The following is a 15,171-nucleotide window of genomic DNA, read 5'->3' as shown; positions in this document are numbered from 1 at the left end:
AGTGTTCTTGCCTGGAGAATCCCAGGGACGGGGGAGCCTGGTGGGCTGCCGTCTATGGGGTCACACACAGTCGGACACGACTGAAGTGACTTAGCAAAAAAAAAAAAAAAAATTAGCCCCTTTACAATAATTTCGTACAGACGGTTGATACATTCAGAATCATATGTAAATGTGAATAAATATATTTGAAAAACTCTGCTGTTTGTAATATGCAAAAAGAAAAGAAAAAAAGGCAAACTTATTGGGAAACGCTGCGTAAATGCGAATTCCCTTGGAGCTCACTTCCAACGTAGTGCTGCTCCTGAGCCCTAACATTGCAAATCTCGAACTGGAGCCTTGTATGTATATATGTGTGATATATAGGTGGTGGGTAGGGTGGTAAGACGCGCAGGTTTAGGGGAAAGTGAAGTAGGAAATACATAAGCTTCACTTTACCCAGCCGTAAAATGGGGGCAATAATTCCCTCTTGGCCCACCCACACACTATCACATTGCTTCACAGAGGTCGAAATGGAGTGAGGTGGGTAGCCGTGCTCAGACAGATTAAGAGGGGTCTGAAATCTATTATCACATACACACATCCATATTCTCTCTCACACCATTCTTTCAATAAATACACAAAAGGGGAAAGAGATGAACTGTAAAACTAGGAACTTTTTTTAATCAGTTACAAACTAAATTACAAATAATATTAACAGCAAGAACACTCAAGGACAAAAGGTGGGAGAAGAGAGACAAAATCATAAAAAGAAAAAAAGCTTTTTTAAAAAACACACAACATATTTGCATTACAAACCCCAAGGTGCACATGGCAACAAATCCCCACCCATTCCCACTTAAAAAACTACTATAAACTGAAATATAAATATAATTGTTCATCCTTCTTTTAAAGAAATATTTTTTCCCCAATGTCCCCACTCAGTCACAGCCCTAAGTGTCAGAATTCTCAAAATGATGTCTCAACCTTAACTTTTACGGGGTGGCCTTCAGAGGAAAATGGGACCTAGCACCTTAAGAATCTTAAGAGAAAAATTCAAACATCTTTCACTTGCCTAATAAGGCCAAGGTGAAGCACAGTCCCTGTCCCAGAGCCTCCTAGACACATCTTGCCCATAGGAGGGACAGGCAAGAAGCCTAGGAGCCATCATTTCTACTGCAGCCCCACTGGGACCACAGAGACTGGGAGTCTTGAGTCTCCCAGAGTTAGGTGAGATGAAACACTAAAACTAGGGTATAAACCGGTTGGATTTATTTTTTTAAACCTAATTCTTTGAAACAGGCCCCTCCATAATGTTTTTGTTTTGAGTGGTTTTCAAAGGTTCCAACTTAGCCCCCACTGCTATAAGTTGGCCTTACACAGTGGCTCTGGAGGCTTGGGGTCTTTATCATCCCAGAAACAGAAAATAATTAATAGTGGGGCTTTCAGAGACTGGGATGGCAAACCTATGTGGACGGAGGAGAAAGTCTTTTTTTTTTGTCTTTTTTTAAAAATACCAGCCCTCTTAAGCAACGACTAAGAGGAGGGAGAGAGGGTAGTGGAGGCTGACTTAAGTGCATCTAATACTGAAGCGTCCTTTCAATTCCACCTATTTCTTCCCTCCACCCCATCACTCCAGAGTGGACTGGCTAAGAGGGGCAGCTGAGTGCTAAGGCAACCAGACAAGATCAGTGAGCTAAGCGCCCAGGCTGAGCCAGATCACACTCACACTGGAGAAGAGGGTGATACTGGGGGTAGGGGCTTGAGAAGGCGATCAGAGTCGAAGGTGAGGTACTGGCTTGGTCACATCTTGGAAGAAAGGGTGAGCCAGAGCTGCCTTGGCTGAAATCCGCTTGTTAGGGTCGTAGTGCAGCATTTGCTGGAGGGAGAGATGCATGCTGACTTCAGTAATGTGGTAATGGACTAAATGGGCAGCAGGTATTGAGAAACTGGGAAACAGAATTCTTTCACCCTGAGTTCCCATTTCCTCCTCCCTATATCTAACAAGAGGGAAGCAGAGACAAGGGAAATGCTGAGACCAGGAGTCCAGGACCTCATTTTTCCTTCATGCTAGAAAAACTCTGCCCAGGGGGAGGGAACAAGAGGAAATGGATGCCCACTCCCTAGTCTCACCGATAACAAGCTCCGTCCATCTTCATCCAGGGGAGGCACCACTTTGCTAAAATCCTGCCTGGCCCACTTGGGGAAACTTGGCTTATAATCAGGCATAGAAGTAACTCCTGGCCAAACCACCTCATCTGGGGTTCCCAGGGTCCGAAAGATCCGGAAGAGTTGGTCGATCTCAGAATCTCCGGGGAAAAGGGCCCGGCGGGTCACCTGAAAATGGGGAAAGAGGAAAGGCCAAGACTGACATTGACGTCAATCAGAACTGCCCAAAGGATAATGGAGGTTCCCACAGGCAGTGGAAGGTCAGTAGGGCCCCATGACTCCCTCCCCAGGGTCTTTCATGGGATCAGTCACACAGAGCCTGAGACAATGAAGTCCCTTCATCTGCCTCTTCGCCCCCTCCTTCCTTCCCCCAACCATGGCTTTGCAGATCCCCAAGGCTGGGTGGGGCTGGGAGGGGGTGAATGTCTGGGGTGCCACTGACATGTAGCAAAGGGATGTCAAGCCACTCACGGGGTATGGGGTAGACACTGCGGTCATCCCCCCTCCTTGTGATGCAGCCACTTCTAGATAGGAGCACAGCGGGCAGAGACTGTGTCTTCCATTTCTTCTGTGTTCCCCACAGCACCTACCATGGTGCTGGGTACACACTAGGTGCTTAACAAATATTTTTTGATGAATTGAGAGACGTATATGGGCAATTGTAAAGTATTGCACTGGGGGATAAATGCATGTTATATATATGGGCTAATGGTCTCCATGCCCCCAGTTACAACCCAGATAAGGGACCATAAAACATACTGCTGATTTGATTTGAAAACTCAGCTCACTCCACTGTTGTATTAAAGGGAATGAGAACTCCCTTATAAGGCTGGGCCTCAGGGATCCTTCAATCTGAAAAGCCAGAGGTTGAGGGGGGGACATGTCTGCAGTTTAAATAAAAGGTGTGGATAAGGTGAATACAGCTGGCCTCACCACTTCCTGATGCCCTAAAATAAGGACTATAGGCAAATGAAGGAGATGCTAAATGGAACTTATTTTCCCAAATAAATGTAGGCTAAAGCTAGCGGAGCTGCAGAAATGATTTAGCTCAGTTTGAGATAAGATTTGTATACTGGATGCTAAGCTGTTTGAGGCTATCCTAACATTGTGGTTGACATCAGCGATGACAGCCCTCTCCTTTCTCCACCACCCCCTTTGTGCTACTCTAGAGGAAAAACCCTGTGATAAGAGAAGGACCATGGGTCTGGGCCAAGAAACAGTTCTGTTCTTGAGTGTGGGAAGGAGTGGGCTGGGTAGACCATGGGCATGCCTCCATACCATCTCAGCAAAGATGCAACCAAGGCTCCATATGTCCACTGCTGTGGAGTAGTATTTGCAGCCCAGAAGGATTTCCGGTGCTCGGTACCACAGAGTCACCACCTGAGGACAAGAGTACAGGACATGAAGATACCCACACGTCAGTTCCTAAACACTATTCTGCTAACTCAATTCTTAACAAGCAGCTTCTATCCCTACATCCTTCCCTTCCCTCTCATTGCCCCTAAGTAAAATAACTGGGCACAACTTCTTAGCCCAGAGTTAGCCTAATCCATGGTTCTGGGGAACATATATTCTGAACCCCCAATTTGCAACCTCTTGGAAAACTTGAGGCAAATGGTCATAATTTTAAATTTCATGCCTTCCACCTGTCTCCTGGCTCGGTATCTATCAGTATATGAACTCTATGCATACTCTAAGACTTCTCGGGGTGTCAGAAATACTTTCCATGTAGTGAGAAACTGCTGGCCAGATCGTTACTAAAAACTCTGTGAATGTCCTTGTTAACACCTCCCAGGAAGTTCAGAGAAGACATGCAGAGGAGGACTCACCTCGTGGGTATAAGTACGAACAGGGACCCCAAAAGCTCTGGCTAGTCCAAAGTCTGCTAGCTTGATGGACCCATCTGCGTTGATAAGCAGGTTCTGAGGTTTAAGGTCTCGGTGCAGGACTCGATGAGAGTGGCAGAAAGCTAGGCCCTGGAGCAGCTGGAACAAGTAGCTCTGACAAGGGGAGAGAAAAGACTGTGTTTTTCCACCACCATGAGCAGATTAGGGTCTCCTCTGTAACTCCAAAGTTCTACTAAAGCCTTTACTAGTTAAATTGTAATTATATGTTTTCAAGCTATTTCTCCAATTGGATTGTCAATCCATTGAGGATAAAATCAGGTCTCATTCAGTTTTGCATTTACGTTCCATATCGTGAGACCAGCACATTGAAGGTGTTCAATAAATGTGTGTTGGATGTTTGCTGGTTAATCGAAAGGAGCTTCTGGAATAAGGAACCCAGAAAAATGGACAACAGAGACTCACTGGCTATTTCTCCCACCAAACAGGTGGAAGGGCTTTCTGGAGGCGTCTACCAAGTACCCCCCAGTCCCATTTATCTGAGTTTCATCTCAAGAACCTTCCACCTGAGCTGCTAAGTTGACTCACTAGAGTTTCAACGTCTTTGATTCCCCTGCCCAGCCCTAGGGTTAAAACATAATGAGCAGTGAAAGAGCCACAAGAAAAGGTGTGTATGTGTGTGTGTGTGTCGGGGGGTGAAGGCTGGGAAGGAAGCCAAGATCACAAATCAACACTCAGTCCAGACTGTCTGCCTTCAGTCCCCCCAAGACACGCCCATGTTGGGGAGGAGTTGATGAGAAGGAGTACCTTTATGAGTGGAAGAGGAATGCCAGTGAGCGCAGAGGCATCCATGAATTTCTTGAGATCCTGGTGCAGAAACTCAAAAACCAGGTAGAGTTTGTTTTCTGTGTGAATGACATCCAGCAGCCTAGGGAAGGGGGAGGTCCAGGAATACACGTGAGGGAGAGAAAGTCCCAGACAATACAAACAGAAGACATCCTCCTTTACTGTCAGAGCACCTCCCGCCTCCTAGATACATACTTACTTGACAATATTAGGGTGATTAAGCTCCTTAAGCAGAGAGATCTCTCGTATGGCAGTACTGGGTACACCCTCTGTCTCACTTGGAGAAGTTGGGAAAGCAGAGATGGGAATGTGGTTACAAATATTCCTCTTCCCTCAGCAGTACAGTCATTCCCCCCACACCACCCCCAGCCCCCACCATCCCAGCATCCCCTAAGAAAATGAGAGAAAGGGTGCTTCAGGGGTTAATTCATGGATGGACAGGAGTGGCTTTTTAGACACTTTAAGATCATCATTTCTTCTTTGCCCAGGGTTAGGTTAGCAAAGCCTCTTGGTGAAGGTGAAGTTAAAAGGGGGAAAAGAGTGTGTATGTCTGGGGGGAGTAACAGCACCCAGCCTCTCTAGAGGTGCCAGTGAGGTTCAACTGCCATTCTTTTGAAAGGGAGAATTCTAAGATGCGGGTGGGGTTGGGGTACTGAGGGCTTGTCTAGTCATTTATAAGGGTGCTCTTTACCGCTTATCACAAAACCCATCTCCTCGTCGGGGAGTCCTGGATCCCATCTCAAAAGGCTCCTTCCTCTTCCTGACTCTTTCTGACTGTACATTTGGGGACATTGCCCGCTTTGGGGGAGGAAATTTCCCATGGATTCGACACTACCCTATAGTCTCCACCGGGAAACCTTCTACTCGTCCTTCAACCCACCTTTCCACTTCAAAAGACTTCCCTCCCTGCTACCTTCCGGTCCCTGGAAGGCTACCCGCCTGTTGCGGTGGGGGTGGGGGGCACTCAAGGAGCTCCCGAGTTAGGAGTCCCGGGTACAGAGGCCACTCACGTGTCCAGGCGGATTTTTTTAAGCGCCACCACTTCTCCCGTCAACTTGTTTTTGGCTTTGTACACAACTCCGTACGTGCCCTCTCCGATCTTTTCCACTTTTTGGAAGTTCTCCATGAAGCGCTAGCGAGTCGGGTCAGCCCGGCCCTGGAGCGGGGGCCTGGGAACCCTGCAGAAAACGGCACCCAGCTCTCGGGGGCCGAGGAGGGGAACAGGGCCCAGCACCGCGACCCGAGGTCGGGATGGAATGCAGTGTATCTCCCGCTCTTGTCAATTTGTCCAACTTGAAACAATATTGCCGCCTCCCCCCTCTAGTTCCCTACCGCCACCAGAAGCCCCGCCTCTCCTTCCCGCGTTTCCCTGGCTCCTCCCTCAGACCTTCCTATTGGTCTACGTCAGGGAGGGCGAGGCCATCCTTGCGTCCCTCGATGCAAACGACCCCACCCAGAGCAACTTTGGTTCCGAGGAGTATTAAGGATAAATTTTTATCTGGGAGGGGAGGCTGAACACCTTTTTCCAAGTATCTGATTTGGGATCGAGTTGTCTCCCTGTGTCCTGAGTCTATAGGGATTTCCTGATCTCTAATTCGCCGTTTTCACCACCCCTAGGAAAATATGTATTGATCTAAGATTAAATTCCACCTCGCCCTGGAGCCTCCTCTGAAAGCAGGAAACTGGAAATCTCATTGTAAGGGTTTCCTGGGGCTCCGAAGAGTCGTTGTCCCGCTTCTCTCAGCCTACCCCAATACTGTCTGTTTTTGGATCCAGGGTCACTGCTTCTACAGTTATTTTGAGAGGTTCCTGGTTTGACTCACAATAGATTGATCCTCTCTCCAATGATGAACTGTGTGTGTCCGGTATGTGTTATGTTTTGTAGCTGCCCTTCAGTCATTTTTTCCCCCCGAGGGGAGATGGAGTGCTTTAAGATGAGACTGACCCTGTGAAGCCAGAAACTGTCAATGAGTAGCAGGATGTCCAGGGACCAGGATCCCTACTCAGTTCTTTCTCAGGTCCTTCTGCTCCTCCCAGGATTTGCCTGGAGGGAGGGGAGGAAGGGCTATGCAAATAAGCACCCCCTTCTTATACAGGGGTTTGTCCAATGCCCCAGAGTCTGGTTGCTGGAAGGAAGAACAGGATGGATCTGGTGCTGAGAAAATACCTTCTCCATGTGGCTCTGATGGGTGTTCTTCTGGCTGTAGGGACCACAGAAGGTGAGTGTGGGATGTTGGACATGAACAAGTGTGAATTTGGGGTTACACACCTGCTCTGGTTTTTCTCTCCCTAAAATGGAAGATATCAGTAGTGCTTCAGGTGTCTCCCACCCATTTGATTTAGTGAGGACATGGGCAACTGAGCTCCCTCCCCACATGAAGATTTGGGTGCATGTGTGTTCAGGCACTTGGGACTGAACCTGAAAACAAACCCATCTACCTGGATGGGTGAGAGAACAGTATGTCTCCGTGGCCCTAATTTTGAGATGCTCTGAATAGTGAGCTGGAACATGGGTGCCAAAGTAGTAAAATGAGTGGAAACTCATTTAGGCTTTGTCTCAGGCACTTGGGATAGGGTATTTAGGAGACAGAGAAAGATAGGAGATAGGAGAAAGGAGAAAGAGGATGTGGTACTGGATAGAAGGGTAAAGAGGCACCTCATTCCCTCTTTGGGATGGGCATGGGTGAACACAGCCCAGGCTTTTGTTCTGGGGCTGGAAGAGACAGGCAGAGGGGTCTCAGCTGAGCATCACATGAAAGGGCTCTGGGGGATTGGAGCCTCGTGACAGGAGCAAGGCGGGTGGGGTGGGGATGGTGAGGGGGTCTGGAATGTCCCGTGCTGCTCTGAGGAGGGAGGATTGGGAGTGGAGAAAGAATGGGGCGTTTTATGATTCTCTTGTTCTTGCGGTGAGGTATTCAGTGGGATAATTCTAGATCCTCCCCCAGGAGAATCAACCAGGTTTCTGGTACATGTTAGAGATGGAGTGAGGATAGTCTGTGCTGTGCAGAAATATCTACATTGTACCCCAGTGCCCCCTTTCTCTAGATCCCTGGCCTCACAGACTTCTTGGAACTTCTCCTTGATCTGACTTCCCTCATTCATGGTGTCATTTCAAGTCTTTTTCTTTTACTATGTTCATTATTGTATTCTGGAAATATCCTTTTCATATGTGTCCACCCAAGGCTCTTAATATGTTGTGCTTACTTTTTGGATCCAGATTTTTAAAATCATAAGAAGACATTTTTATATATTTCATGAAATTTTGCATGGACTGAGTTTGATAATTTTGTTTAGTGTGAATTAACATTGTGTTTATTTAAGAAAAAAAATATATATATATATTTTACAGAAACCTACTGAATTTGTAGGGTTTTAAAATAACATGATGTCTGGGATTTGCTTTTGAATGCTGCAGCCAAAAAACAAATGAACAACAAAAATAAAGGATAGATAAAGCAAATGTGACAAAATGCTGATAGTTGTTGGACCTTGGGGAGACACATGCAGAGCCATCACATCACTTTTTTTCAGACCTCTTTCTTGGTCAGTTATAATCATTTTGTTTGTCCCCACTCCCAATTTCTACTTGCCTCTAGTCCATCCTCCTCACTGCTTGCCAAAGTGATCCTTCTAAAACACAAATCTGATCATATTCAAAAAGCTTTTGAAGGGTAAATTTTATGGTATGTGCCATATATCAGTACAACAAACAAAATCATCTGAGGTGCCCTTGCCTACAGGATAAAGTCCAAACTCCTTTGCCTGGCACTCAAAGCCCCCACTCTGTCTTCTTGGCCTCATCTCTCATGATGTACATCAGCCACATTGCTAGTGTCTGCTCATGGCCTTCTGCCTAGAATGCTTTATGCCCCAGCCAACTATTTACTGTCTTCCTCAGTCGACCAGAGTGCAATTTACCTGTTTAAAATCTATCATTTTGTTATACATTGTGCATGTCTATTATGGCTCATATTAAGCAATGCCTTGGATTATAGTAATTTATGTATATGTCTATTTCATATATTTTAATCTGAACCCCTTCAGAACCATTTCTTTTTCATTTCTTAAGTTCTTTGCACCTAGCCCAGTGCCTGGTACGTGGTGGGTATTCAGTAGATTAAAATGCACTTTAAGGGACTTCCCTTGTTGTCCATCAAGTGGCTAAGGCTCTGTGCTCCCAATGCAGGGGACCAGGGTTCAATCTCAGGTCAGGGAACTAGATCCCACAGGTCACAACTAAGAGTTTGCATGCCACAACTACCTGACCCCACATGCCACAACTAATCAAAGATCCCTTGTGCTGCAACTAAGTCCTAGTGCAGTTAAATATATTTTTTTAATGCACTTTGAATGTGAGAATGAATGATGTGTCACAGACAGTGTTGTCCCCTGAGAAGGGAGTGAGTAATGATTTGAGGGCCCTCATAGTATATCTTCCTTTTTAGGACCCAGAGACAGGGACTGGCTTGGTGTCTCAAGGCAGCTCAGAATTAAAGCATGGAACAGACAGCTGTATCCAGAGTGGACAGAAAGCCAGGGGCCTGACTGCTGGAGAGGTAGGAATTTGGCAATTTCCAGGGAGGATATGGTGGAAATGGGGTGGGGAGGGGAATGGGGTTGAATGTACTTAGGAAGATAGGGAAGGAAAAGGCATATGGGGAGGAGAAGCCAAGGAGCTAATGCAGCTGCCCTTTTCAGGTGGCCACGTATCCCTGAAGGTCAGCAATGATGGGCCTACACTGATTGGGGCAAATGCTTCCTTCTCTATTGCCTTGCACTTTCCTAAAAGCCAAAAGGTGCTGCCAGATGGGCAGGTCATCTGGGCCAACAACACCATCATCAATGGTGAGTACCTCTCCACCTCCTTCCCAAGGTCCAGAATCCCTGGTATTCCCAATGAGCTCAAGGAATCCTCCTCCTCTTTTTTTTTTTTTTTTACAAATTATATATGTAACACATATTCACTGCAGAAAAATTAGAAAACACAGATAAACCAAAAAGAAAAAAAATTATAGTTCCCCAAATGCGGCACAGAAGACCCGGTGGACATAGAAGTTGGATAGACTTGGATTTAAACTGGTTACCAGTATGTGACCTTGGACAAGTCACTGAATTGTTTTGTGCTTCCATTCCCTTATCTATAGAATGGGGATGATAACACTTTAAAAGGTTCTTGTAAGGATTAAAATGTGATAATATATAAAGATTTTAGCATAATGCCTGCCCTGTGCTGTGCTTAGTAGCTTAGTTTAGACGCTTTGCAACCCCATGGACTGTAGCCCACCAGGCTCCTCTGTCCATGTGGATTCTGCAGGCAAGAATACTGGAGTGGGTCACCATGCACTCCTCCAGGGGATCTTCCCAACTCAGGGATCGAACCCAGGTCCTAGCCTACAGTATTAATTGATGCTGTTATTTTTACTTTTATCCCACTAGCTAGAGCACATCATCCTAGACATTTTGGTACATGGCCTACCAATTTGTTTCCAGTGTAAGAATATACATGTGTGTGCTCAGTGGCTCAGTCGTGTCTAACTCTTTGTGACCCCATGGACTGTAGCCCGCGAAAGCTCCTCTGCCCATGGGATTGCCCAGGCAAGAATACTGGAGCAGGTTGCCATTTCTTCCTCCAGGGGATCTTTCAACACAGGGATTGAATCCTCATCTCCTGTGTTTCCTGCATCGGCAGGTGTATTCTTTACCACTGAGCCACCTGGGAAACCCCTTAAGTATATACACAGGAATCTTTTATAGTTTCCATTCTCCCTTCTACCACTCCAAATAGGTTATACCAAGAAGAATGTATTTTGGTAGCTAGGCAGTATTCCTGGAGCCCCTCTCTGGGAGTCATGTTAAAGGTTTTGGTGTACAGTGAGGAATGCCAGGGATTGAGGGAGACTTAATGTCTTCTTTTCAGGGAGCCAGGTGTGGGGAGGACAGCTGGTATATCCCCAAGAACCTGATGATACCTGCATCTTCCCCGATGGAGAGCCCTGCCCTTCTGGCCCTCTATCTCAGAAAAGATGCTTTGTTTATGTCTGGAAGACCTGGGGTAAGAGTCTCCTTTCTCTGGCCTGTCATTCACACTTAAATTCACTTCTTCCTACCTGATCCCCTTTCTTTTGGTCTCATCCTTAAATTCTGTGAGTTTCCCTAATCTTCACTTCCCCCATGACTCCTTCCTCTTCCACAGCACCTAGTCAACTCTATTATACTTCTTTCTGGGAGCCCTGCTCCAATTATAGTCCCATCCCATGGACCCTCTCATAAGGACTCCTTTCCTGACCAACGTATGCAAGCTTAAACTCTCTGAAATAACCATCCTTGATACATCTCCTGACCTTCCTTCTCTGGTTCCATCTCTAACCCTGCCCCAGTCTCCTTTGACCAGTAACCCCCTTCTCTACTCCTCTTTCCAAAAACCTCAGACCAATACTGGCAAGTTCTGGGGGGCCCAGTGTCTGGACTGAGCATCGGGACAGACAAGGCAGTGCTGGGCACACATAACATGGAAGTGACTGTCTACCACCGCCGGGGGTCCCAGAGCTATGTGCCCCTCGCTCACTCCAGTTCAGCCTTCACCATTACTGGTAAGGACTGAGGAGGGGACAAGGCCAGCTGCAGGGCAGGAGAAGGTGGGGAGGCTGGGCTGGACAGGAAAGGGGAAAGAGGAAATGGTGTGTAACCTTGCAGGGGCAGAACCAGGAAGATGTGGGCAGAGGGATGTGGGGCTTGGAGCCCGTGAAGGGCCAGGCAGCTTGGGTTGGTTGAAAAATATGGCTGTGAAAGAAGAAGCTGACAGAAAGAAGAACTTATGGTTCTCACTTTCTCTGACTCCAATCCCAGACCAGGTGCCCTTCTCCGTGAGTGTGTCTCAGCTGCAGGCCTTGGATGGAAGGAACAAGCGCTTCCTGAGAAAGCAGCCTCTGACCTTTGCCCTCCAGCTCCATGATCCCAGTGGCTATTTGGCTGGGGCTGACCTTTCCTACACCTGGGACTTTGGTGACAGTACAGGGACCCTGATCTCTCGGGCACTCACGGTCACTCACACTTACCTCGAGTCTGGCCCAGTCACTGCACAGGTGGTGCTGCAGGCTGCCATTCCTCTCACCTCCTGTGGCTCCTCTCCAGTTCCAGGCACCACAGATAGGCATGTGACAACTGCAGAGGCCCCTGGAACCACAGCTGGCCACGTGCCTACTACAGAAGTCATGGGCACCACACCTGGCCAGGTGCCAACTGCAGAGGCCCCTGGCACCACGGTTGGGTGGGCGCCAACCACAGAGGATGTAGGTACCACACCTGAGCAGGTGGCAACCTCCAAAGTCTTAAGTACCACACCAGCGGAGATGCCAACCGCAGAGGCTACAGGTAGGACACCTGAAGTGTCAACTACAGAGCCCTCTAGAACCACGGTTACACAGGGAACAACTCCAGAGCTGGTGGAGACCACAGCTGGAGAGGTGTCCACTCCTGAGCCTGCGGGTTCAAATACCAGCTCATTCATGCCTACAGAAGGTACTGCAGGTAAGGGGGCCACCATGAATGAATTCATAGAGGTGGGGCATTTGTCACAGTTCTGAAGACCTGAAAGAATTGCTCAGGACCCAGATGTTACTCAGTCCTTAGCTTAGCAGTGGAGTCCCCTCAGAATCTTCACTGGCTTTAAAACCCCCTTAAATCCCTCTTAATGGCACAGAATAGATCCAGAGTTCAGGAAACCAGGGTCTTCTCCTAGGCCATGGGTAGAGAGCTTATTGCTTCTCTCTTCCTGAAGAGAAGTTCAGGGAGCAGTCTGTGATCATTTGGTGGTGGTGTTCAGTCATGTCTGACTCTTTGCGACCTCATGGACTATGGACCACCAGGCTCCTGTCCATAGAATTCTCCAGGCAAGAATACTGGAGTGGGTGGCCATTCCCTTCTCCAGGGGATTTTCCCTGCCCAGGGATTAAACCCGAATTGGCAGGTGGATTCTTTACCCCTGAGCCACCTAGAAAGCCCCATGTGATCATTAGATAATACTTGTATCTCATTTTCTGATTAAGTGTAAACACACAGAAATCTTTCTGACACCACTTCCCACCCCTGGATTCCCATCCCAAAGTAGGTTTACCTGGAACTGTGGTAGGAACACTATAAAGGGAGAAGTGAGATAGTGACACTATAATGACTTAACACATGTCAAATGTCTGACCCAGGACCTGGCACAGTGTAGGGTGTGATAAACATTTGGGATGTCTAAAATTCCGATTCAAAACCCTGTGACTCTGGGGCAGTCATTTCTCTTAGGCCTGTTTCTTTATCTTAAAAAATGAGTTTCCAGCTCTTGTCTGATTCTAAGCCTGGATCCAGTAGCTCTGACTCTACCTGGAAAAATGTCTGTTGGGCCTGTTTTCAGGTTAGTCATTTGCTTCTTGACTTTGCCTCTTTAATCTTCTCCTCCAGGCTCCCTGAGTCCCCTGCCAGATGACACTGCCACCTTAGTCCTGGAGAAGCGCCAAGCCCCCCTGGATTGTGTTCTGTATCGCTATGGCTCCTTTTCCCTCACCCTGGACATTGTCCGTGAGTCTTGCCTGCATTGTCCGTGAGCTGGTGGAGGGAGGCTTGTGCTGCTTAGGGTTGCCCAGTGGAAGCACACCTTGGAAGGAATTACTCACCTGGACAAGGAGAATACCCAGATCTCAGGGGTTTCATATGAAGGCAGGAGAATGGGATTAGGGAGGCAGCCCGAGGACCTTCCTGGCCATGGGCCTTGGGGGAGGATAAGTAGAGGAGTCTCAGACTTAAAAAAATCTTGCAACTTTGCAGAGGGTATTGAGAGTGCTGAGATCCTACAGGCTGTGTCATCCAGCGAAGGAGATGCATTTGAGCTGACCGTGTCTTGCCAAGGCGGGTAAGTGTCCCACGGTTGCCCTGAGAACTCCTGGGGTGACTGCTGTCCTGTTCTCTGGTGTCTAGTGTCCCTTCCCAGATTCCCTGACGTAAGTTGACATCTTTCCCAGGCTACCCAAGGAAGCCTGCATGGACATCTCATCGCCAGGGTGTCAGCCGCCTGCCCAGCGGCTGTGTCAGCCTGTGCCCCCCAGCCCAGCCTGCCAGCTGGTTTTGCACCAGGTACTGAAGGGTGGCTCAGGGACCTACTGCCTCAATGTGTCTTTGGCTGATGCCAATAGTCTGGCGATGGTCAGCACCCAGCTTGTCATGCCTGGTAGGTAGTTGGACAAGAGGTAGGATGAAGACACGGGGAGATGGTAGAGGCTACCTACTAGAGGAAGCAGACACTGAATGTAGCCTTTTCTGGGATTCCACCCATAGGGCAAGAAGCAGGCCTCAGGCAGGCTCCTCTGTTCGTGGGCATCTTGCTAGTGCTGACAGCTTTGTTGCTTGCATCTCTGATATACAGGTGAGATCCCTGCCATCCTGCTCCCACTCCTTTACCCCTTATTACCACCACCACTCTTCCTCATGGGAAGAAGAAACCACCAACCCCTTTGGGAAAGTGTAGAGTACAGGAAAGAGCCCAGACTTGGAAGTTCAACAGGTCTAGGCTGCAGTCTTGCTGGTGGGACCCTGGGGAAGTCAATTAACCCTTCTGAGCCTCTGAAAAGTAGGAAACATAATACCTGTCCTGTGGGGCTGTTTTCAGGGCTCTAGACAATGTGAGTAAAACACCTTGTTCTGAAACAAAAGTGGAATGATCTCAATGACTGTTGTTATGAATAATATCAACAGTGGAGAACTCAGTGAACTGAGTTCTCCACCTGCCAGAAAGGCAAATCCCTAGGCCTGGAGGGCTGAGGTCCTCAAAGCAGGGAAGCTTGTAGGGTGAGAGGGAAATGGTCAGAGCTTACCATAAACATAAGAGAGGATAAACCCTGTTGGTGAGAAGAGGAGGGAGCCAGGATCAAGGCCAAGTCAACCTGGGTTATGGTTTAGTCTTTTTTTTTTTTTTGGAGAAGCACAAAGAGGTTGCCATTGGCCACGACTAACCAGTATCCCTGCTTTTCTCCCAATATCAGGCGAAGACTTATGAAGCAAGGCTCAGCAGTCCCCCTTCCCCAGCTGCCACACGGTAGAACCCAGTGGCTACGTCTGCCCTGGGTTTTCCGCTCTTGCCCCATTGGTGAGAGCAAACCCCTCCTCAGTGGACAGCAGGTCTGAGTGCTCTTATGTGACGTCATGATTTACCCAAGTGGAGAGCAAGGCCTGTCTTTTCTCTGGTCTTCCCTCAGAGACTACCAATGCCCGAAATAAAGACTCAGAACTTGATGCTGTTATTTCCTTGTTTCAGGAAGAATCTATGTCACTTAAGGAGTGGAGGGATAAAGGAAGGAGG

At 47.8% G+C, this 15,171-nt stretch overlaps 2 protein-coding genes across 6 annotated transcripts; one reads left to right on the top strand and one right to left on the bottom strand.

Moving 5' to 3' along the window:
• Window positions 1-633: 633 nt before the first annotated feature.
• On the bottom strand, window positions 634-6,174 carry CDK2 (cyclin dependent kinase 2). Of its 2 annotated transcripts, XM_006075063.3 has the most exons (8): window positions 5,846-6,174; window positions 5,035-5,112; window positions 4,797-4,917; window positions 3,975-4,145; window positions 3,424-3,525; window positions 2,617-2,760; window positions 2,110-2,313; window positions 634-1,855 (listed from the first exon to the last, which is right to left on the bottom strand). In XM_006075063.3, exons 1-8 carry the CDS (start codon window positions 5,959-5,961, stop codon window positions 1,751-1,753), a joined length of 1,041 nt encoding a protein of 346 aa, XP_006075125.1. In that variant the 5' UTR covers window positions 5,962-6,174; the 3' UTR covers window positions 634-1,750. The 2 variants fall into 2 exon arrangements, with proteins under 2 accessions (XP_006075125.1, XP_006075126.1); XM_006075064.3 differs by lacking the exon at window positions 2,617-2,760.
• A 129-nt stretch (window positions 6,175-6,303) lies between these two features.
• Window positions 6,304-15,104, top strand: PMEL (premelanosome protein). 4 transcript variants are annotated; one of them, XM_025283710.2, is made up of 13 exons: window positions 6,304-6,531; window positions 6,612-6,700; window positions 6,952-7,054; window positions 9,281-9,391; window positions 9,534-9,680; window positions 10,753-10,887; window positions 11,264-11,425; window positions 11,682-12,362; window positions 13,281-13,397; window positions 13,644-13,728; window positions 13,838-14,043; window positions 14,151-14,238; window positions 14,855-15,104. In XM_025283710.2, exons 2-13 carry the CDS (start codon window positions 6,680-6,682, stop codon window positions 14,994-14,996), a joined length of 1,998 nt encoding a protein of 665 aa, XP_025139495.1. In that variant the 5' UTR covers window positions 6,304-6,531; window positions 6,612-6,679; the 3' UTR covers window positions 14,997-15,104. The 4 variants fall into 4 exon arrangements, with proteins under 4 accessions (XP_025139495.1, XP_025139496.1, XP_025139497.1 ...); XM_025283711.2 differs by having other exon boundaries at window positions 6,304-6,700; window positions 11,682-12,353; XM_025283712.2 differs by having other exon boundaries at window positions 6,304-6,700; window positions 6,932-7,054.
• The last annotated feature ends 67 nt before the right edge of the window (window positions 15,105-15,171 follow it).

This window comes from Bubalus bubalis, chromosome 4 (genome assembly GCF_019923935.1).
Source record: "Bubalus bubalis isolate 160015118507 breed Murrah chromosome 4, NDDB_SH_1, whole genome shotgun sequence".
NCBI classification, from domain to species: domain Eukaryota; kingdom Metazoa; phylum Chordata; class Mammalia; order Artiodactyla; family Bovidae; genus Bubalus; species Bubalus bubalis.
Note: the sequence above shows the minus strand (reverse complement) of the source record. Positions and strands in the feature narration are given on the sequence as shown.